Below are 21,928 nucleotides of genomic sequence, written 5' to 3'. Positions count from 1 at the left end.
AGAGAGAGAGAGAGAGAGAGAGAGAGAGAGAGAGAGAGAGAGAGAGAGAGAGAGCCGCGTGTGCAGGATTTATTTTAGTTGCTTCATACGAACTCATCTCGCACATCATTCCCTGTTGCTATTTGACAAAGGAAAATCGATTGTGTTATTTAAATATCATATGTCAACATCATGCGATATCAGAAAGAAATAAGTTTCATAATGCAACAATTGCAATTATGAAATCCTCGAAACTAATAATTTTGCGAATTCGTGAAGAGTATCAACACCTTAAGAATCATCGAGGTAACTGTCATGCTACTGTTGCTATTTCTGGATTATGTCATTATCATTCAAGAGAGAGAGAGAGAGAGAGACTCTACTTTCATAACGCGGTCGCCGAATTCGTATTTCTTCGCGATCAAAATTGCGATGAAATAAAAGGTCTGTTGAAATAAAAGGTACCGCTTTGCCCTTTTCTCACGATTCTTAACGCGTGACAATGCCCAACTGAAACAATATTAATGTGAAGCGTTATCTCGCAAAGTAACAATCCGTGTAACATCGCGTACCACGTGCGAGCTGTTCATAAAACTCACTTTTGACGGGAAATTTCGCTCATTAGCTTTTACCGTATCAGAGCAAATTGAATTAATTAAGAAGCGCAAACCGACCGACCGAATCCGCCAACAGCCCTTATCAGTGCAGCCGCTTTAATGGAACGGGAATTCATATTATCGTTCGAAAAGGGCGTCGGCCGCTCACTACGGTAATCGCACTCGTCATTCGATATCGTCGAGCTAAAAAAATACCGGCGAATCACGGCTTTAGGTAGAGAGAGGAAGAGAGAGAGAGAGAGAGAGAGAGAGAGAGAGAGAGAGAGAGAGAGAGAAAGGGAGAGAGAAAAAGAGAGAGAGAAGGAGGTATAAACCGATGATGCTGCGCCCGCATACCTCCAAGGGATTCGCCTCAACGTGACGCAAACTGACGATACCTAAAGCGGACGAGGAACCCTGTGCCATAGCAGTTAATTAACGAGGCTAATTGGATCTTTTGCTTCTTCGATGAAGCAGCGATTAATTGGATTCGCCGATCGAAATGTGGTTGCTCGCTCACGTGCGGCCAAGTGAAGAACCGCTATTCCAGCTCGCGTAGTTATTGCTTTTCGGTGTGCCCCCGACGTTACTAAACGAACGCCGCGTAGGAGAGATTCGAGTGTCGACGCGAGGTCATTCGATCGGCAATGCCCCCTTTGGCCGCTCATCCTTCACCGCGCCACTCCAATCTGATTCGTTGATCTTGATTTATGGGCTACCCGCGAAACTTCTCCGTGATCGAATTGGATCTTGCATCCAACTGCGCGGCTTTTCGAACCCGAGCCGGGGAGAGCGCGTCCGACTTTCTGGAAAAATTCCAGGGGAAAAAATTGCGGGGACGGTGCTCTCGAGTTGCGTTTCGTAAACAGCGGGTCGTGAAACGAATTCCGTAGACGGCCTAGACGCGACAGTTGTACGTGAGGACGGAGAAAACGAGGAGGACCATTCGTAAAAAGTCGAATAAAATGACGAGTCGCCGTTTAACTTGATATGAAGGAAGGTGCAAAATTTATTTATGCTTTGGCGGCACAAGACCACTTTTTCGACTATGCTTGAATTGAGGTAATATTAAGGTAATATTAATTGTGTGTTTTCATGTTCTCGGGGGAACACAATAAAATAATAAATAACAGATACGAAGGAGAAAATGGACATCAGAGAGTACGATGTACGTCGTGAATAAGGATTCTCCCACTACCTTTTCTCTTCTGTTAATATATCAATGTCCGAAATCCTCATTTCACCCACTGTGTATTTCCTTACCGCGGCTATTAAATACATCTCTCATATCGTCCAAGGACAAAACCTATTCGAGAAATGAGTCGCCACTTTCTTATTTCTCACGGCCCGTCAACGAGGAACAAGATAGATTATGGCGTATCACTGCTCAAAGAATTACGTTTTGATACAATCATGAATCGTCATGTATGAGCCGCGATTTTGCGCGTGCCAGGCGCGGAAAGGAGAGAGACGAACTTCGCGAGGGAAACGTCGTCAGCGTGCGAACATTACGTGCATGTCGCGCGCCGGTATAAACAGGGTCGCGGCAGCTTCGTCGACGACAGTCGTAAGTTCCTCGCGCGCGCGCGACGTACAATACCATTTGTAATAGAGAAACTTTCCCGAGGAGCATGTCAAACAGAAGGAGTACAAGTCGAAGATAGCCGTTACATGCGCCGCACACGCGGCGGCTGGCGCGCCGAGGTCAAGGCGCTCAATAGTTCACTATGTTGCGCTGCTCTCTCGCAACGGACAGTACCGACTACCGGCGACATTCCATTTTCCATTTTCTTCGAGGAACATGCGAGACCATTGGACGGTGCAAATGAGCGAACACGAGGTGGTCACGGGAGGCTCACACCAGGTTCACCGATCGCACCTCTTGTACACAACGTGACGAGGTTCGATGAACTAACTATGAGCAACTAACTACCGCAACTATCGCACCCAGTGATGACCTTCTCACCTCCCACGTTAAAGGAGCCGATAACAACAATCGAGACGCGGAGGTGGTAGGGACCGGGCGGCACGTTGTTCCGCACTGTGCCGCAGCGGAACCACAATCAAGATGGTCGGCTATTTTACCGGTTATCGTTACGATCAGGTACGTCGATGACGAAGACGGCCCCGGTGACAGTCGCCCGCGCTTAAGAGGATCACGGTCGATGGTCCGGGACAGACATTCGGACGGGGGGACGAACTTGACGGACAAGACACACCACCACCACGACGACGACGACGACGACGACAACGACGACCACTACCTACACGTTGTTTCACAGGAGGTTACGCGGTAGCGGCGGCGGCAGCAGCAGCAACAGCAGCAGCAGCAGCAGCAGCACTAGCACCACCACTACCACCGGCTCTCGGGGTGTACTCTCTCTCGGACCCGGCGAAATCCTCCCTTAACTACCAGCCGAGACGTCACCAACCGCGACTTGTTCTACGGCTCGATCGACGCGTACTTGTCGGCCGCGACGACTCTCGACGACGAAGGTCGCGATCGATCAGTACTTTTCGAAAAAGATGCCCGCTCGCGAGGGCTGAGTGTGGGAGACGGTGGGATACAAACCACCACTACGACCGCCGGCTACACGTCGTTTCACACGGTGCACCAGCAGAAGCAGCAGCGGCAACAGCAGCGGTATCAGCCACCGGCAGCGGTAGCAGCCACCAGCAGCAGCAGTAGCAGTGGCAGCACCATCAGAGAGAGAGAGGGGTACGTCGCTGGGACACCCGGAGAGTCCCGGCTATATCCTCCCCTTTGACCCCCTTCCCGCCTCGCCCTTCCCGGCGTCTTCCTCTCTCCTTCTATCTTCCCTACGAGTGACGTCACGGGAACGGAGTCGGGGATCGATCCCCGAACGCCCACCTACGCCGCATCCTCTCTCCCGAACGGTACTGACCGGATAGAAAACATTCGACCGCGCCACGGCGACCTCCGGCGACCTCCGGACATACGTACGTACGTAGGTACGTACGCAGCCGGCATCACGCAGCACGCATCGCTCGTCGCAGAAGGGCGTAACTCCACGCCGGGTGGAAGGCATCGGCGACGGTGCAGCCGGTGCAGCACGAGGCAGCATGGAGAAAGGGACGGTGCGACGCGCGGGAAAATGGAATGGAAATAAACGGAAGAAACACGCTTCTCGGCAAGTCGACTCTTAAGCTCGAAACGCGACGACTTTGGAATTTCCGTTAATCGATCTCGCTGCAGAGCTACGTCTCGCTATCGGCGACCTTTCAAACCGACCAATTAAGTGCGCCAATTAAATCGACACGTTCGATTCTATTGAACGTTCATTGTCTTCCAATTTCCCGAGGCGATTTTCGCGCGCGGCAGTAGAGTTTGCTTTGCATTCGCAGCCGTATTTCTTTCCTCTTTTCATGCAAAATAGCCATTCTGCCGAGTGTACCAACAGTTGCAGGACAGTCTATACATTGAAATCTAACTGTCGAATTTCGCCGGGTAACAACTGCGTCATGAATTTTCGCGTCAGATCGCGCGGAAAGTGCCAATAATCCGTCGAAAAAAAAAGAAATCGGCTTATGGCAGTGGTTGTTTCCATTGCCACTACTTTCGCGACGAACGTAACATGTTAATTCAATCTGTCAATAGTCCTTCTCTCGACTACGATTCCGCATGCACAATACCGCCGGCACACATATCAATTTCAAAGCGTGTGCGCAATAAAAGTCAATTAGTTGCGCAGAATCAGATATTATTCGCGAATGGACGCGCGGCGCAGTTAATAAGAATAAAATTGATCTGCCAGATAAAACCAGGATCACATTGCCTCCTCTCCCCTCCTGCTCCTTTCCATCTTCCTATGAGAGCGGAATGCGTTGGCACGACTCTCAGTTCCAAACATCGAACGTTCAAATCTGCATCTGCGGGTCGGTTAATCTGCATAGATATTGCGCCACGCGCGCGCGGAAATTCGGCAAACTATTCCCCCTATCAGGAATTCTTTTGTCCTCGGGAATCGCCCGCGCGCCAATTCGGCCTTCAAGTGGCATTAAAGGATGGCTAATGTTCTCGTACGTCGTCTTTGATCCTCGATTTTTCGCATTTTTCCACGAGGAAATCTAGCGAAACGGCCGAGAGGTGTGCGGGCCGCGAATAAGGGCAAGAGGAAAGCTCTGCGCCTCTCCTGGATCAAAAGGAGACGATGGAAGAACTCAATCGTCAGCTCCGATTCCTCAGGCTAGACGGTGATTACGCAAAAAGAGAGCAGCGCGGACGGTTCGCGCTCGGTTGTAAAGATTCGGATTTATCAATGCTGCAAATACAGAAGTTGCTTCATCGGGCAATCGATACAGTTACATTCCGGCGATCTAACAGCGTCTACTATATCTTTGTTCACGAGATTCACGAGCTACGGGATAATAATGGGGTGAAATACCCGGTAGCTACGATACAGAAAGTGCGAAAAAAGGAATACTGCGAAATAAATGACCGTTCTTCCGTAACGATGTTTAACGAAAATCTGTTCTTGACGCGATTGGAACGAACGTTAAAGAAATTTATGCGACCATTCGAGCGCAAAGGAAACTTTTATACGCATTAAAATGATATTTCACCTGTACAATGCGATATCACTGTAATTCCCTACACGTTTGTAAAAGCTGGCGAAGCTTACGAAATCCTAAGAGCGATGTGATTTAGCTTGTCTCGTAAATTCTGCTGGAAATCAAAGAGGATATCTTCGTCAGGCAGCAAGATTTTCTACGTTGTACCTGGAGTCGCGAGCGTGCGCGCGCACCTCTCTCACCCGTAAGTATGCTCCCGAAATCATACAACTTTGATGCAGCGCAGTAGGGCAACGTCGTGGATTTTACATGAACAACCATGAAGGTACTTGAGGTTGGAGTCGGAACAAACGGACGGTCAAATCTCGTATTCTGTAGCGTTATGCGCTTTCTTATTTCCGACGCTCCTTCCTTCTTTCTCGTTTGCGAAATACCTTCGCGGGGCAGCAATGGCCGTTTCTCAAAGCTCGCTCGACGTTTTATCGGTGCACACGAAACTGCAACTAATCGCGCGTTACACTTTGCGCATCGACTCGATGTAAAAAAACCGATGTAATTTGCCGTGAGCCGGCGTTGATTGCGACGTTATGCGCCTCGCGTGTGATGCAACATCATTATCGGGAACATGCTCTTGCGCGAAGCCTTCTTCCGTGTAGGCGACTCCGATGCGTCTCACGACCGGAAGAGCGTGGGTGCAAGAAGAGTGCATCGGTCGCTCAAGCGACATCTTACGCATCGGTCGAGCATTTTACCGAGAGATGTAATGTCAGTGACCCTATTTACTTCAGTCTAAAAGAGCGGCTAATTGCGATTGTTCTGTTCGCCTTACGAGGAGAGAGTCCATCACCTAAGGGGCGTTGTTCTACCCACCTAATACTAGCATTCGGGATAATATCGTTTTCGTGCAGACAGACGTCGAAGAGTGCGTCAAACATTGAAGTCGAAACATTTATAAGGAGGGAAGAAAAACAATTAAGAGGAAAAGACCGCGGTTATTCTTTGCGCGCGCACACGTACCGGTCTTCCAGAGAGAGAGAGAGAGAGAGAGAGAGAGAGAGAGAGGGGGGAGGGAGGGAGGGTTAGTAGAGAGAGTGGTAGTAAAACGTTTCTCACTCTTCTTCCTTACATTTTAACACAAATACGCCCCCGGCTTTTCCTTTAAATGCTTTTGAATCTTCGCGCTTACTCCGCAGCTATTCAGAACGGCCATCTTTCTCTTGCGCATTTGTCTTTTCATTTTTATACTCTTCGCAACTTATACCTAAAGCTGAATTAATTGGTTCACAGAGTGGGGCATCAATTCAACAAATCTCCAACGTTTCTGAGCGAATGAGATTTCCTGAGATAGAGTAACACACGGTACCCATAGAACACATATCGATTCGCGGACTCTCTGGCGAGCGACGTAAGTCGATCGAACGATCGGACGGTAAAAATAAAAGCTAAGGACAAGGAACGTGCTTGTCGCAAAACACGCCGGCGATCGCGTAATTTCGGGCTACGAGGCGCGTCGCGGGTAATCTCAAAATTCAGTCAGCCAATGATGTTATCTTTGGTTTACCTCGCGTGCTGCGCGCTTGTGCAGCGCCAAACGACTTGGCGAGAGGTCGGTTAAATAGGCGAATAAACAGGCAAAAGAAACAAGCGGGCAAGCCGACGCCGTCGCACGAGCGCGTAATCGCGAGATCAAAGTTCGCGCGTTTGCGCGTGGATGTTTATACACGAAGGTGATCCTGCAGCTTGTAACAGCAGTCTGCAGAGAGAACGGAAGCCTACATAAGAAGATCTCCGTCGTCTTAGCGCACCTTCACGCATTACGCCGCTTCGAAAGGGCTGAAGTTACGAGGACGTCATTCGTTCGTTGCGCTTTCTCTTTCTCTCTCCCCCTCCCTGCCTCTCTCTCTCTCTCTCTCTCCTTTTTTTGCTCTTTCTCTTTCTTTCCCCAGGTACGCGAACGTGCTCCGACGCGACGCAGCCGCCTCCGCGCGTTAAGAAGCTCATTCGAATGCACGGTCATACGCCGTCATGCCATGCGGTTTGCATCTCGTCTAGACCGAGCTACGAGCTGCAAAGGACACCTTCGACCGGGATTATTCGCCGAAAAAGCGACCGTAGTACCCTCGCGATTTCTCACTGATTTAGCGTGAAATGATGAATGTAAACGACATCTTTGCCGCCTTGACGGCGTGAATTTACGGTTCAATTCGTGATCTTCTTGCGCGATATATATGCGCAATAAGAATAAGAGATTATTACTTGAAGAGTTCTTCGAGTTGAAGTAATTGTTTATCGACTCTCGTTATGAGTTTCTGCAGAATATCGCTCTCGCCATTCGCGCGAGAAAAGTTGCGCATCTGTGTGTAAAACGTTAAGCGCCAGTTGTTCCCTGAGAGTTTCCCAGGGATACAACGTCCATTTCAATACCTTTTGTATAAAAGTGTGAAATAAAAGCTCACTCACCTTGTCGCCGTCGACGTTGCTCCTCGTTGCTCCATCGAACGTCGTTGTACGCGTAATTCCTGGCGCTGTTATCACGACGGGAGACCACGAAGGAATCCTTCGGCAACGGAGGCAGAGGCCTGTTGGCGTCGTAGTCCTGCTCCAAGCAACCGCTGTCGGCGCGATATCTCGCAGGTGCAGCTGCTCCGCAGCGAGCACCATACACGGCGTCCTGATGCGCGTCACGTCGCTCTTGATGCAGGAACACCGAGTCGGTGTCCGAGGTGCTGTCCTCGCTCCTGTGTCGCCTAGTCGGCGGTTCAGGTGCCGTGCCATGCTTCGTTGGCCAGCTGCCCGCGGCCAGATCCGGTCCGGCGCTCGGTTGATTTGAGAAACTGACCCTCTTGGGTCCTGTGCTTCCGTATTCCACCGATTCTCCTCCTACGAGACTACCCCTCTTAAATATCGGATGCGGCCGAGGTCTGCCTTCGCCGTCGTTGCTATCCTCCTCGTGAGCTCCGCCGGCATCCGACTTTCTCAGGGAGATTACGGCGCTGGCGTCCGTGAGCGGCTTCGTGCGCGTCACATTGAAACTGGATCGTTCAGTCTCGCCTCTGTGGAAGTGCGGCGAGGCGCTTTTGGATCTTTGCGCGTCGCGTCCCACGGGATCGCGACAGTGCACGGACTTGATCGACATCTCCTGACGATCCCGCAGTGCCTGCTGCGGCCGGACTATCAGTACCGGTTGATTTTGACCCTTCGGGACGTGCATCAACGGCAGCTTGCCGGTCGGACTCATCTTGGGCCGCTGCTGCGCGTTGCTCCAGCAAGAGCCGTCTCCTTGAACGACGGGCGCCGCCGCGTTGGGATTGAATGCAGTCTGATTCGTAGCGGGGGGTAACGTCATGGGGCTTCCCGTTCGTGTTCTGCAGTACGTCTCGTACGAGCCGTCGTCCAGCAGATTCTGCTCGTAGATCCGCCGCTGCTGCTCCTCGTCCAGTTTCTTCAGCTGCTGCCAAACCGCCTCTCTCACTTCCGGCAAGTTAATCTTCGGCGCGACCTGTCTCGCGCCGGACGCCGCCTGCGAGATGGCCGATTTCCGCTGTGCCTCCAGCGCCTTCTGCTGCCAGTAGAACGCTTCCAAGTGCTGTCTAGTCTCGCGTTTCGAAGGCGACAGGGGTCCGCAGCTCGCGTAGCATTGCTGAGCATACGTCGGGTCAGGGCCGCGCGGAACGTACACCGTCTCTTGACTTTGTCGCGGTTGTTGCTGCGGTCGTTGAACGTACACGGGTTCTTGGATCAGTCGCGGCTGCTGCTGCTGCTGTCTCGGGCGTTGCTCGTAAATCGCCTCGCGCTGCAGCAGATTCGCGCCGACGTATACTTTGTCTAGGTTCGTCATCGGCGATGACTGTTGTCCGTCCGACGATGAGGCTGACGTCGCGGACGAAGCTCGTTGCTGAACAACGCCGAGTTGTCGTTGTTGATAAACATCCTGCGCCGTATTCGGCGGCTCGCGTACCGGTGATTGAGTTGCCGTACATTTGCCAGGTTCATTGGACGTTTGTTTAGTTTCCGGATTGCGCAGCTGCGGATTCCGCGGTATCGGGGTCTGCCCTTCGACCCAGGCCACTCTTTCGACAACATCGCGACACGATTCGCTTGGTCTGTGTGAGTCGCGTGGCGATTGATCGTTCTCGAGTCTGCCTTCTTTCGCCTCCAAGGTCACCACCGCGTTGCCCCGCGTTGGAGGACTCTGCTGCTTGCGGTGTCCGTAAATCGGTTCAGGACGTGAGATACCTTTGGAAAAGACTGAAGACGATACAGCTCTCTGCCCCATAGATTTCGCCATTGAGATAGAGGAGTCCTGGCTGCCGTACTGATCTCGCGCTTCGATTGGAACGATGCCAGGAACACATTCGCGCGAGTCCGCTATGGGGACGGGCGATTCCGCGTCACAAAGTCTGGTTTCGTTCAACGGCCGAGACACCCGGGACTGATAGATGATCTCCCTCTTCGGCGAGGCTATCAGAATTTGATCATTTGGTTGCGATTTTCTGGCTAACGCCCTGGCTCCCGTTGATCCAGGAGACGTCGCCGACGTCACTCCGGGCTTCGACGGCGATACGTTCTGAACGCACGTTCTCTCCGCTTGGCTGAGCACTAATGACTCGCTCTTCAAGTTTATGTCAACATTTTCGGGATTTTTCGAGTGGTTTCCGTGCAATTTTTCGGTCTCCCGTTTCGACTCCACTTGCGCAATTTCCTTATCTTCGAGAGACTGCTGGCAAGAGCTCTTCGAGGGCGGTCGTTGACTCGATGAAGAACACTTCTGCTCGTAGACAGGATCGGTTCTTTTCTCGGGCGAGCTCTTCGCGCAGCTCGCTGCTTTAGAATCCATAGAATGCTCTTCGCGACACGGCGATGATGGAGTTTCATCGTACACGTGTTCGTAGCGATCAGGCGGCTGAGAGACCGCCGGTTGAGCTTCATTCTCGTAGATCCTCTCGCGCGCATCATCGAAAGGTCGCTCGGCAGGCGAAGTTCGCGCGCTGCTGCGAGGTGAATGCAAGTAATACTCGCCGCTCTTCGAGCTGGACGGCGAGAATTCGCTCTTCTGGCTCGAGTTCGGGGTGCAGCTGGAGTCCGCGTAATCGCCGGACTTCTGGCTCGAACCAGGTGACGGGTACTTGGGGCTCGACTTGGGGCGCCCGACTAAAGGCGCCCTCTGAGTTTGGTTCACGATCGGCTGCCGGGTGATTTTGACTTGTGCGGGAACTGACTGCGGTATGTGGATCAGGCCGGTTTCGGCGCTTCTGTCATTCTGATAAAGTCCAGATTGATTCTGGTAGTCCACGTTATCGACGGCGTACTTGTCCTTACGGTAGCCGAGGCCGTCGCACAGCGGCTCAACGCCGTCCTGATAATTTTCATAATTCGACAGCTCCACTCGGGACTGCGGGATCTCGGGCAACGGCCTGTCGACCGGGTGAATAGCCCGCGGCCGCACCAAGTACCGTTCGCTGGGCGGTGCCGAAATACGACCGGAAGGCCCGTGATTTCTCTGGAAGTAGTAATTGCGACTGCTGTGATTCGGTTCTTGCAGACTGTGCTTGCGTTCCAGCTGACCGTACCGTCGACTGTCTTGCTCCTCGCGTCTCTGCCTTTGCTCGTACTTCCTGACGTCGGGAGAGATACCGAGATGCCCGCTTCGATCCATCCATCTGTCGTCCGGCGCGATCGAGCTGAGACTGGAGTCCGTGGTGTAGGATCTCTGCGGTCTGGCTCGATCTCGAAGGAGCCTCGAGTCGTCCGTCTGTAAGAAGTGGTCGGGCGTGCTGGTGATCGGTCCTTGCTCGGGGAACAGTTCGCGCTTGATTTCGTCCAGTCTCTCCTCGATGATGGAACCATTCAGACTGTTGTCTAGTTTGACGTTCCTCTTGATATCCTCGTTCAAGTTCATTGTGTCCGGCGACCTTGTGTAATTTCCATTCTGCTGGTAACGAGCGAAGTGCCGCTCGTCGTATCTCTTACGTTCCTTTTGCTCTTTCTTTTTGTAGTCCTTCCGAGAGTCCTTCGGCGAAAAAATGGCCGGCAAAAGACGCCGAAATCCAAGCTTCTTTTTTTGCTTCTCTTCTTTCTTCGCCTTCGACGATCCCGTCTCCATTGTGAATTCTTTTATGAGATTAGCGTAACCGTCCTTCCCGCAACGGCTTTGAGTCACCAAGATCGGCTCGGTGGATTCCTCCGAGCTGACCGTAAAAGAACAGCTCTTATTCTCTCCTCTTTCAATTAATAACTTGTCGGTAATTTCCGATATTTGTTCCGTCGTCTCGATATCCCCGCTGCTCCTCGCTTCATTCAAATTTGGATCGCTGGAACCGCCAACACTGTCGCTGACGCTTCCTTGCCTCGAGTTGCCGTTCTCGTGAACTATCGCGGTTGTCGTGAGGACCGTCTGGTCGACTTCCTCTACTCGCTTGTCCCATCGAGCGCACTCTTCGTCCTCGTCCTCGTCGTAAACACGATCGGGCTCGTCGATATCATCGTTATCGTCCGTCTCGACTCCGTGTCCTGACGCCCGAGCGATATCTTCGTCTACAGCCTTGATTCTATCCTCTAAACATGAGTCGGAATCGATAGTGCTCACAGTACTGTCTCCCAGAATCTCCTCCGAGGTGCGTGTCTTCGACTCATCGATCGACGTTTGCCCCTCCACAAACTTCACCGAGCGCTTTCGGTCGAAAAGCAGCCGGGTGTCGCGATCCTCAACGATGCTCTCGCGCGAGGACACGCTGCCAATTTCCTCGACATAAGACGATCTCGAGGACTCCGAGGAGTTACGTTGCAGCTGACTGTCCAGGAACTCTCCGGACCATCGTTTCTCCACTTCCGTCACTTTCTCGCTGTATATCCGCTTAGGGTTAACCTTAGGTGACGCTTGATCCTCGGTCTCACTGCTTCTGTCGTTGTCCGAGGTGTAATCCAAATCAGTTTCCAACAGTCGTCTCTCTTCGATCTTAAGTCGTTTCTCCAGATTGTGTTTCTCGAGGAAATCCTTGTCGAACTCGCAGCTTAATCTCTCGCTACAATTCGTGTCCACAGTAATCGGCCTCAAAGCGTAATTGGCTTGAACGTCCAACAGCTTCTCTTTGTAGCTTTGCGCAGTGCTGGCGTGAATTCTGGTACTCAGATTCTTTTGGAGGTCCTCGATAGTAGTCTGACTTCTCTCCAAGCGGTCCTGCGCGTCTTTGTCAACGCTCGTGCATTCTTCACGGTTTTCAAAGCTTTTCGTGTGCGCCCGCTGTTTGATTTCGTCTGTCCCGTTGCAGGCTTCGTTTGCACTCTTCGACGACTCGCTGTCTCTCTTGATTTCAACGGGATTTATATCGTCGACGTATCCCTTATCGCTCCCGGTATTTTCTGCCTCGGGAGCTGCTCGTTCGACCGGTCGCCCCTGTTTAACTTCAGCCGCTATCTTGTCGGCAAGTTTTTCCCGATCCGGCGATAAATCCTCGCGCAATTCTATTTTAGCAGGAGAGACCGATTTCGCTATCAAAGATGAATAATGGTCTCTTTTGTTCGCAGGCTTCTCCGGGACCTTCGGTGGCACTTTATGCTTCTTAACGATCGCGTCCGAATTCAAACCTTCAATTACGATACTGCCGATAGACGGGCTTTTAGTGAGCCGAATTGGCTTGATCCTGTTCTCCTCATTAAGAACGCTGGCATCGTCGCTCTTTCGATACCTGGGAATGGGAAGCTTCGATTGGTTGGCGGAGAGGTTGCTCCTAAAACTGGCGCCTGGCTTCGACGTGAACGCGTCTCCTGGTACCGAGACGCGAAATCTGCCGTTTACCGACGACCTCTGTGCCCCGCCGTCTTTTGTCCGCTTGACAACACTCGGTTTTGTCTCCGAGCTCAGGGACAGTTTTCTCGAAGTCTCGTTTTTTGTCAATAACACCTCGCGCGAGCCGCTCGAACATTCCAGAACGATCTTCTCGACGGTGACTTTGTCGACCGACAAAACCCGCACGTTTCCCGCATCCGATCCCTCCACGTTCCTCTTAAGTGGGTTCTGATTGTGCCGTGCATCTGTGCCCGGAACGTTGTTACCGAGCACTTCCTCCGTTGATTCCATGCTGGTTTGTCGCGCGCCGTTCACCCTTTAAAGGCGCCTAGAACAGTTCCCCCGTGTTCCTCGTTTCTTAACACGTTCGACAATAACAAGTGACAAGCATAGAAGAGAGAATGCATGTTTCAAGCGTAAATAAATTCCAAGGAATAATTACAAGAAAAACAAGGATTACCAGGCATAGACGCAAGATACTGGAAAATACTTTCAACGGCGAACAACTTGACCGTGGAATCTGGCATTAAAGAAAAAAAAAAAAGAAGAGAATAAAAACATGGCAGGGGTCTGAGATGCGCGCTGTATAATGTCACGCTATTATCTATAATTATTCAGTATACGCGAGAGCTCCCGAACGCTGTGGAGCTCACGGAGACGTATGCCGAGAGGTGACACGTGATGAACTCGAGATAACTAGATAAGTGTCTGAGCAGTCGCCTGAAATTTTCCCATTAGTCCATCGGGCTGGGCAGCCGCGCCACTGCTTAACCCGGTCAAGTACGTGGTGCACGTACCATATGTACAGACGTACGGACGGACGGACGGACGGATGGACGGATGGATGGAGGCGGCCATGTGCGCGCCAGCCGCGTGTATACGCTCGCGAGCACGTGCCGGCACGAGCAGAACGCGTTCGTGCGAGAGTGCGCCAACAAACCGGCCCTCCCCCAGGAATAGTCTAAACACGTATATATATTCTAAACATCGAGGCAGAAAATCTCGTCCTCGCCTTCGTAGTCTCCTCCGCGCGGTCAACGTCTCTCGGAAGAAGCAGCGCCGAGGACGCGCGCCGGCGTAAAGTTGCAAAGTGCAACGACCGTAACGAATTCGTTCGGAAACTTACAAAGCGTCTAAAACAAGAGTACTGCCGCGAGCGCGCGGTATCGCGTCGCTTTTTCTCGCACGATGCCGTTATGTCCTCTCTTCCGCTTGTATTTCCCCTCGCAATGAGCGTTATGGATATGGATGTCGATGTGCGAGGCAGCGGATGCAGGGAGGACCGAAATATGTTTATTGTCGTAGGACATGAACGGAACTACGGTGTGAACTGCGGCAAGATATATGTACCAAAGCGAATTTCCTTCAATGTTTTGCAAAAAAGACTATCTATTAATAGTACCAGTCGAGCAAGAGATGTTTTCGTCTTTGCTGTTAAGTCCAATTCGATAAGAATTCGGCTGTGTAGAGAACAGTTTGAACACAATGAAGTTGGGAGCTTGCCAAACTGTCAAAATCGAAAGCCATTACTGACGGACTAGCTTGATAATTATATTATTAATGATTATCATTATTAATTATTATTTGTATTATCATTATTTAGTGGTCTTGTATATAATTATATTATTAATTGTATTATATTATTAAATAAGTCCTTTATGACGAAGTCCTAATAACTCTCAATTTTAACAGTTTGATGAAGTTCAGTAGCCAACTTCGTTGTAACTTAAACCGTGTTGTGCAACCCACTGTACGTGTCACGTGTAAAGCTGGTGGCACATAGAAAAACTTAAGCAGTAAGACGTAAGCAGTAGGCAAATTGACCAATCACAGTCGTTGATTCTTGGATCGTAAGAAGAATCAATGACTGTGATTGGTCAATTTGCTTACTACTTACGTTTTACTGCTTAAGTTTTTCTATGTGCCACCAGCTTTATGTAATGCGTGTAACCGTGTGTAACCGCTCAATGATAATTAGACAAAGATGAACGACGCTCGATAAAATCCGATCGCCACGCCTTTGTCGTCGTCAACGATGTACTGCACGATCGACTGCGACGCTTGCAACGAGAGTGCAACGCTCTCCTGCGGCGACTTATCCGGCGAAAGAAGCACCGTCACTATCCTAATGACTTACTTAAGAGAGCTCCGCAAGAAAGGCAGTAAGCGTTGATCAATTTTAATCACAATCCACCGAAGTGAGTAATTAGGAGGGAGGGCGGAAAAATTCAGGTGGCGAGCTCCGTTCCGCTCCGATAATTTTCGCATTTCTTCTCGTGCCGTCGGAGAAACTTGGCGCTTTTAAGGGATAAAGAAAACATGGCGTAGCGCGCTATAAAAAGTCCGGCTATAGGAAGGACTGGGAATTGTTAACGCTTATCACGGTGCGCTCTCTCAGGTGCATCTGATTCCGATGCAACGCGTGACACTGCGAGCGCACCGGCACGTTCCCGCCCGAGGTTGCGCACGAGTAAGACTTAACATTGTTAACTGCGCCGGCACGTTGCCCCGACGTTTCCGGGAAAACGTTTACAACCGACTGACCAGGATTATTCGTCCAATCGCGAGTTACGAGCGACGCGCGACCACCGACACGGCGAACAGAGAAGGGGACAGTCGAAGAAACGCAATATTCGCAAGTGAAACCAGTACACCGGTGTTGACTTACGGTATAGTCATTTCGCGAAATATCCGCTATCGCCGCTGATTACGTAAACAATTCGCATACTGGAATATACATGCGATACGCAATTACAAGAGCGTACTCCCCATCTGGCACCGCTGTGTGTTACGCTTTACATAGTAAAATGATAAAATAATAAAAAGTCTCATATGTGCTTGCACTGAGAAAAAAATTTGTTATTGAGAATTTTTTGTGGGATATAAAGTTTGCTTCATGGAAAAAATTTGTTCCTCAGAAATAAACTTTTATATCCCACGAATAAATTTTTGAAAATTCTTTTTTGCCAATGTGCGTAATAATTACACACTAGGAAAGAATATTTTAAAATTTATTTGTAAAATATAAAATTGATTTCTACGAAATAAAGTTTATTTCTGTAAAATCTATTTTTTCTGCAAATTTTTGTATCACACAAATAAATTCTTAAATATTTTTTCTCAGTACGACATATTTTTGTCTGATTTTACCTCTCTATAAAATTGCGATTTGTTAAAGTCGTAGAGATAGCAATACTTTTCAAACAACTTCGACGTGGCCGTAATTATACTTATTGTCTATCTGGAGATTAATTTATATCTGCAGGCATCTGTGATGCAATGACTGCAAAAAGACTGAAGATGGCGGTTTGGTGAATAACTACGGCAAATAGTACACGAGAGAATAATAATGCGGAAACGTCATCATCCTTCCTGTCTGTCTCACGATCATCAGCGGGGAATTTGAACGGCGAGTTGGCGATGGCCATGTGACAGCCGGCCTCGATGGAAACAGAAATAAACGGAACCGAAGAACAAAGCTGATAATTGACTGACGTGCCTTGTCCGACGCGACGCACCGTCACTCTCGCTTAATTATCGCGGTTCTCGTTATCTCATTATCGTCATTAGATAGCATCGTAACGGAGCAACGCGGGGGTGTTCCTTTAGAGTTTGCCGACCGTCGGTTCACAAGATGCAGACGGTGCATCGAGTGCGTCCGCGGGTCACTTCCGGCACTTACAAGGTAATCTCTGTTAAGCGCGGAAGTACCGATCCTCCGGCGACACTTGGAAATCAATTCAGCAATTCCCGGGTCGTTCTACGAGACGACAATTCGCGGGCACTTGGTTAAAATCATGACGCGCGTGCTTATAAATTATCTTCACATCGAGATAAAGAGAGAAAGAGAAGAGAGAAAATTACTAAAGAAAAAGTAGATTGAAAAAAATATAAGAACCTACGTAGACACTTAAAATTATCAGGATAAAGGAGAATAAAGGAATGGAGGTTTCATCAAAGGAAATCGAATAAGTGTAAAAATAACATAAATAAAAGAGTAAATAAGAGATTTCGCCAGAAGGGAACAATTGCTAATACCGACCATTGTTCCTCTGCCAAGACTTTTCTGACCGTCCTATTCATGTGCCGCGCATTGTCCGTACTTGTATTTACGGGAATCGCACGTTGTACTCGTATTTACAGGAACAAATGTGCATAGCGCAGTCCTCGCTTCTGTCCGATGGCGAGCAACGAACGCGCGATTACATCGCGGATGCGATTTTATCTAAACAAAACGAGGCGCGCGCCTACATCGCCACCCGTACAACCAGTCTAATCATCCATTAATTGTTCGCCCGATACTCACCGGAAGCGCGCGAGATATCGGTATCGACACGGGCGCGTACGTTTACTTTATAAAAAGGCGCGCGCTAAGAAGGCGCATCAAACCGGTTTGCTTCCTTCCGCGTTGAATGCAGCTCGACGGCGATTTGCGGTGCCCCCCTGCGCGGCGTTTAATAATTTCCCCGACACTGAGCGGCTCGCCGCAATTTTACATTTATTAATCTTTTTTTTCGTCCCCTTCCCGGCGATCTACTGTATCGCGTGTCTCGATTTGCACTGAGATAACAAGCTCGCGGAGAGAGGACGGACGCGTAAGTGCATTGCGCTCTCGTGTACTAACGTAAAGAGCGACTGCCTGTAGATAACCATCGGGGGCACGTCGGTTCCTTTGAGCACAGACAGACAGTCTCGAAGTTTCCGCGACGATAAGTTCGGCCTACATGGCGTGATATTCTATGAATATGAATTATACTCCATGAACGCGCGAGCATCTTACCGTTGCAAGATATCGAAAATATCTAATACCACTGTGCGAGATATTTCCGGCTAAAGGGACTTAGCAATTATATAAAACCAATTAAAATCGATCTCCGCAAGAAAGGGGCGACTCAGTCAAACCGGTCTCACGGGGGAACGACAAAAAGCAAATTAATTTCCGCGATACTTTGGGAGCTTTCATGGAGCTTTCATGGAGCAAGAGGAGAACAAAACAGACAGGCGATCAGATTGGTCTGTATATGTGTGTGTATGTGTGTACATGTATGTACTGAATTCGAAAGTCGACAAATCTGTTAGCGCGAACGTTTGATGCGTTAACGAGCGTCGCTCAATTCCTGCTAATATGATAATGAACGGTGTCCATGTGGTCGTACGCGGCGTTGTCGCTCGTCGTTCGTGCTTGCGTCGATCATGCCTAAATTTAATCGCCATTGACGATGCCGTCACGTCGCCACGAGATTTCGTTGGCAATAAACGTTCAATATCGCGTGGGCGCGATAATTCTAGCAATATCGTTAGAGAATCACGCTTGCCTTGCGCTGTCTCGCCGCAGCTGCGAGATCGACGATATCGCGTCGATACGCTCGATACGAAAGCGCGCGGCAGAAGTGAGATAAGAACGGGCGCGATTTACAGAGGCTTGCGTGATTCGCAGGCTGCAAAGAGCGCGAGCATACAGGCCCTTTGTCCGCTCGCGATTTGACATTCGTCGTACGCGCGACAGTTGCTCGTGCGTGCACGCGTCGGGAACCGCACGACTTCGCGAAAAGCGACGGGATTTTGCCGAGTGTAACAATATTTGTGCATGCCGCGCTGCACTCCTCGGGACTTATTCCGAAATCAGTTCGACGCGTCGAAAGGCGAAACAAACAGCGGGAATAAAAGATGAAGAGAGTTCCGCGTAAGTTCATGCCGCGAGGAAATGGCAAACGGGCGAAACGCGACTTTCGCGAATGCAAGTTTTGCCAAAAGAGCCGACCGGCCGGGTACATACATGCATTTCCAAGCCCATTACCGAGTGCACACGGCTCTCAAGGAAGCCGCAACAGAGAAGCTGGAAGAGCGTCGCTTTGCCGGCAAGCTGCTATCCTGCGCGATGGTTCAGCAGCTTATCACAAACGCGGGGGGTCTCTTATCGTTGTCACACCTTGAACGCGAACACACCCTCACCGTCATCGTCACTGTCACATCGTAACGTACGGAGTGCGATTTTTCGCGGCATTTTCTTCATCGCGCAGGAAGAATGAAGGATTCAGAACGCGCGCGGATAAGGACGTTTGTATGATAGCCCGGAGCAGACTTGCAGCTAGTCCTGGTAAAAGTGATAACGCGGCACGGTTAATGAGGGAAGAAAAACCAAATGAAGTTAGAAAGGAGAGGGCGCAAGGATGAGAGATGAAGGGAGGGAGAAAGAGAGAGGCGAATGACAGAAGCAGAAGAAAGAAGAGAGAGGAGAAAAAGAGGGAGTGAGACGGACGAGGCGCCGGCAACGATGTCTCTGTACTGACTGACGACGAGTTGTTCGTACAATGTACGTAGAGTACGAGAAAGAGGGTACGGTGGGGGACTAAGAACGTGAGAAAGAGTGAGACAGGAGTAGGGAATAATGAGCAGAGAGAGAGAGAGAGAGAGAGAGAGAGAATAAGAGAGAGGGAGAATGGACGCGAGAACTGGCCAGAAACGCGAGAGCAGAGAGACGAAGCCTCCGTGAGTTCTATCTCTCTCTCTTTCTCTCTTAAGCGACCGAAGACTCGATTGTGAGCGAGTTGCGTGTTAACGCTGATAACGAGTTACAGGTACGTATGTATTTACGTATGACACATCAGCGTATCGGTGGGGAACCGCAGTGATTCTCAATTGCCGATAGTTGCGTCAACGCTTTCGGAAGACCTGGAATAGGAAGGTGCCGTAAACTAGATAAAATATTGATTGCCATCGTCTATCTGATTGTATTATTTGAATAGACGATATAATAGTAGCACATAACATGTACGTATTATATCTATAGAGGACTTCACTTGACGCGTTTATAACGCGCTTTAATTCGTTGTGTTATGTGCTAGAAGAAGCTTGACATTCCGATTCTCTTAATATTATACGAGCACATACTGCTCGCAAACAATCAGTGGATCGCTTCTTCAAACACACGTATCACCAAATATTAGAACGTCAATATTGGAACTTTGATCTTTAGATGAAAAAGATATTGCTGTGTTAACTGCTCTCTTAGATTTGAGTTAAGCAACACAAAACTACTCAGAACAACAGAACTATTTTACTTAGTACAGCCCCCAATCATTTTTAGCAGTTTAAAAAATATATAACTTTTATTTTCTTAACACGATGTAAGTAGTGATACAGGGAAGAGTTGCTGAAATCTTATCAGTTTTCTAATTGTACCTGATTTTTTAAATATTGTAGTTACACACACAAAATAAGATATATAATTTGAAATTTTTATTTTTACCGTCAGATGTTCATATTCAATAATAATAAATTGATGAGATACGTGGATTAGCGAATTGATACGATTTCAGCAACTCTTCTCTGTGTACCAGTTATAATTATAATCAGAACGATGTTATCTTGATGAATGTATTACGAGCAGCTAGTTTTCGTCCTCATCGGGAAATGAGTTTCTACAATATACATGCAATAATCTCACTGTAGCATATACAGCTTCAACGTATAATATATAAATAGCATTCTTTTAGCACGAATTGTTTGCTCGGTGCTGAAATGAAATAATGTACACATGTCTGGAATTATATGCAACCCACATACACACACACACACACTCAAAAGACCGTCGCCGTGATCTAGGAACACCTGGGCCAATGAAAAATTCCTATTAGCCAAACAAGCAAATGGAATTTTAATTAAAGCACCTTGCGTGCGAACAGGGAATTACTGCGAAGGCAGAGCTCGTATTATCGCGATCCTATAGAACAACGAGATTTATTTCTGATTTATGAGCGCGTATTCTCTACGATCGTGATTATTCTCGCGGAAAATCATATTCGTCTAAACGCGAAAGGAAAGCCAGACTTGTTATAATGGGTAAATTTTTGCAGTATATAACAATTACTTGTGATTTCTCACTATGTTCGCTCCTATCAAGAAAATAATTGGAAACTCAAAGTTCTCGAGAGTCACATACACACACATACAGTAGATATCTTGCTTGATTTATGTGAGATGAAGTTTTCGCATGAATCATCCTCGTATCGTAACCCCTTATCGCACAACAAACAGAACCGACCACGATGTAGATCACAAATTAAATAGAATAGTGTATTCGCAACTAGGAGAATCGACGGGAGACTTAAGATATTTCCCGGACGACCTTTCGATCTCCGAAGACCTTCTCCTTCCAATACCAGAAGAATTTCTTTTTTGTTCCGACTCTGATCAAGCGTACATCGATCGAGAGCGTTCTTTCGATCCCCCGCTGTTCAACCTTTACGCCCTTCGACTTTCGCTTCTCCCATGACGAATCTCTTCACAACGACTCACCTCGTTCTCAAATCCGTTTCGGTCATATTTATTTCGTTCGTTTTTCTCCCGAACAAGCGAAATGTTGGCCGCGCGATCATAATTTATCGAAACGGATGAAGTACCGCGTATTGGAGTCGCAAGGTGAACGACTGCTTGCGCAAGAAACGTCAAGAATGCAGCTGGGTCTCGATATCGGACCTGCAGCATGTTAGGCCAACAGTGAGAAAAAATTCAACAACAGAATATCGAGGCCACGGAGATTTGAATTATACATATTCCATCGTTTGAACTACAAAACAACATTGCCATAGGTACATATCTGCACTGATCAATATATCATTGCATCACAATTTATTATACATTATCACAATGTATTATGCATTATCGTCATTTGTTTGAATCTGCTTCAAAGCCTAAAGTGGATAAAAACTTGAAGCAATGAGAGAGAGCTCTATTATAATATATTTAATTAAAATAATAAACCTCACAAAAATGTAGATTGCACGATTTTTTTACTGTGTACACACACACAGTCAACAAGGTTTTCCTAAATCCCAGCATACTATCTTTGAACACTCTGTATATGCAATTGTGCCGGTGACACAGTTCTTCAGGCGCAGGAAACATCAAGTACCCCTACTGTCGATAAACGAAGAGGATACGAGAAGAGAGAAAACGCGAGAGAATAGTCGGTAAGGTAGCATACCGTAGAGAGGAGGAACGAACGAGGTAATGAACTCTTTCCATTGTTATT

At 48.8% G+C, this 21,928-nt stretch overlaps 1 protein-coding gene across 24 annotated transcripts in view; it reads right to left on the bottom strand.

Moving 5' to 3' along the window:
* Positions 1 to 21,928, bottom strand: part of LOC116846577 — a 248,303-nt gene that overhangs the window by 217,971 nt on the left and 8,404 nt on the right. For 22 of the 24 annotated variants that reach the window (XM_032820608.1, XM_032820604.1, XM_032820584.1 and 19 more), the window contains exon 2: positions 7,569 to 13,222. In XM_032820608.1, the coding sequence (XP_032676499.1) occupies positions 7,569 to 13,185 (5,617 nt within the window). In that variant the 5' untranslated portion in view covers positions 13,186 to 13,222. Of the gene's footprint in view, positions 1 to 7,568; positions 13,223 to 18,670; positions 19,259 to 21,928 lie in introns of those variants that run through there. The other 2 variants (XM_032820586.1, XM_032820587.1) reach the window with 2 other exon arrangements.

Source organism: Odontomachus brunneus, unplaced genomic scaffold (genome assembly GCF_010583005.1).
Source record: "Odontomachus brunneus isolate Ranch 3 - 2012 unplaced genomic scaffold, Obru_v1 Obru_scaffold_066, whole genome shotgun sequence".
Classification (NCBI taxonomy): domain Eukaryota; kingdom Metazoa; phylum Arthropoda; class Insecta; order Hymenoptera; family Formicidae; genus Odontomachus; species Odontomachus brunneus.
The sequence above is the reverse complement of the archived record's forward strand: the minus strand, read 5'-3'. Positions and strand labels throughout refer to the sequence as shown.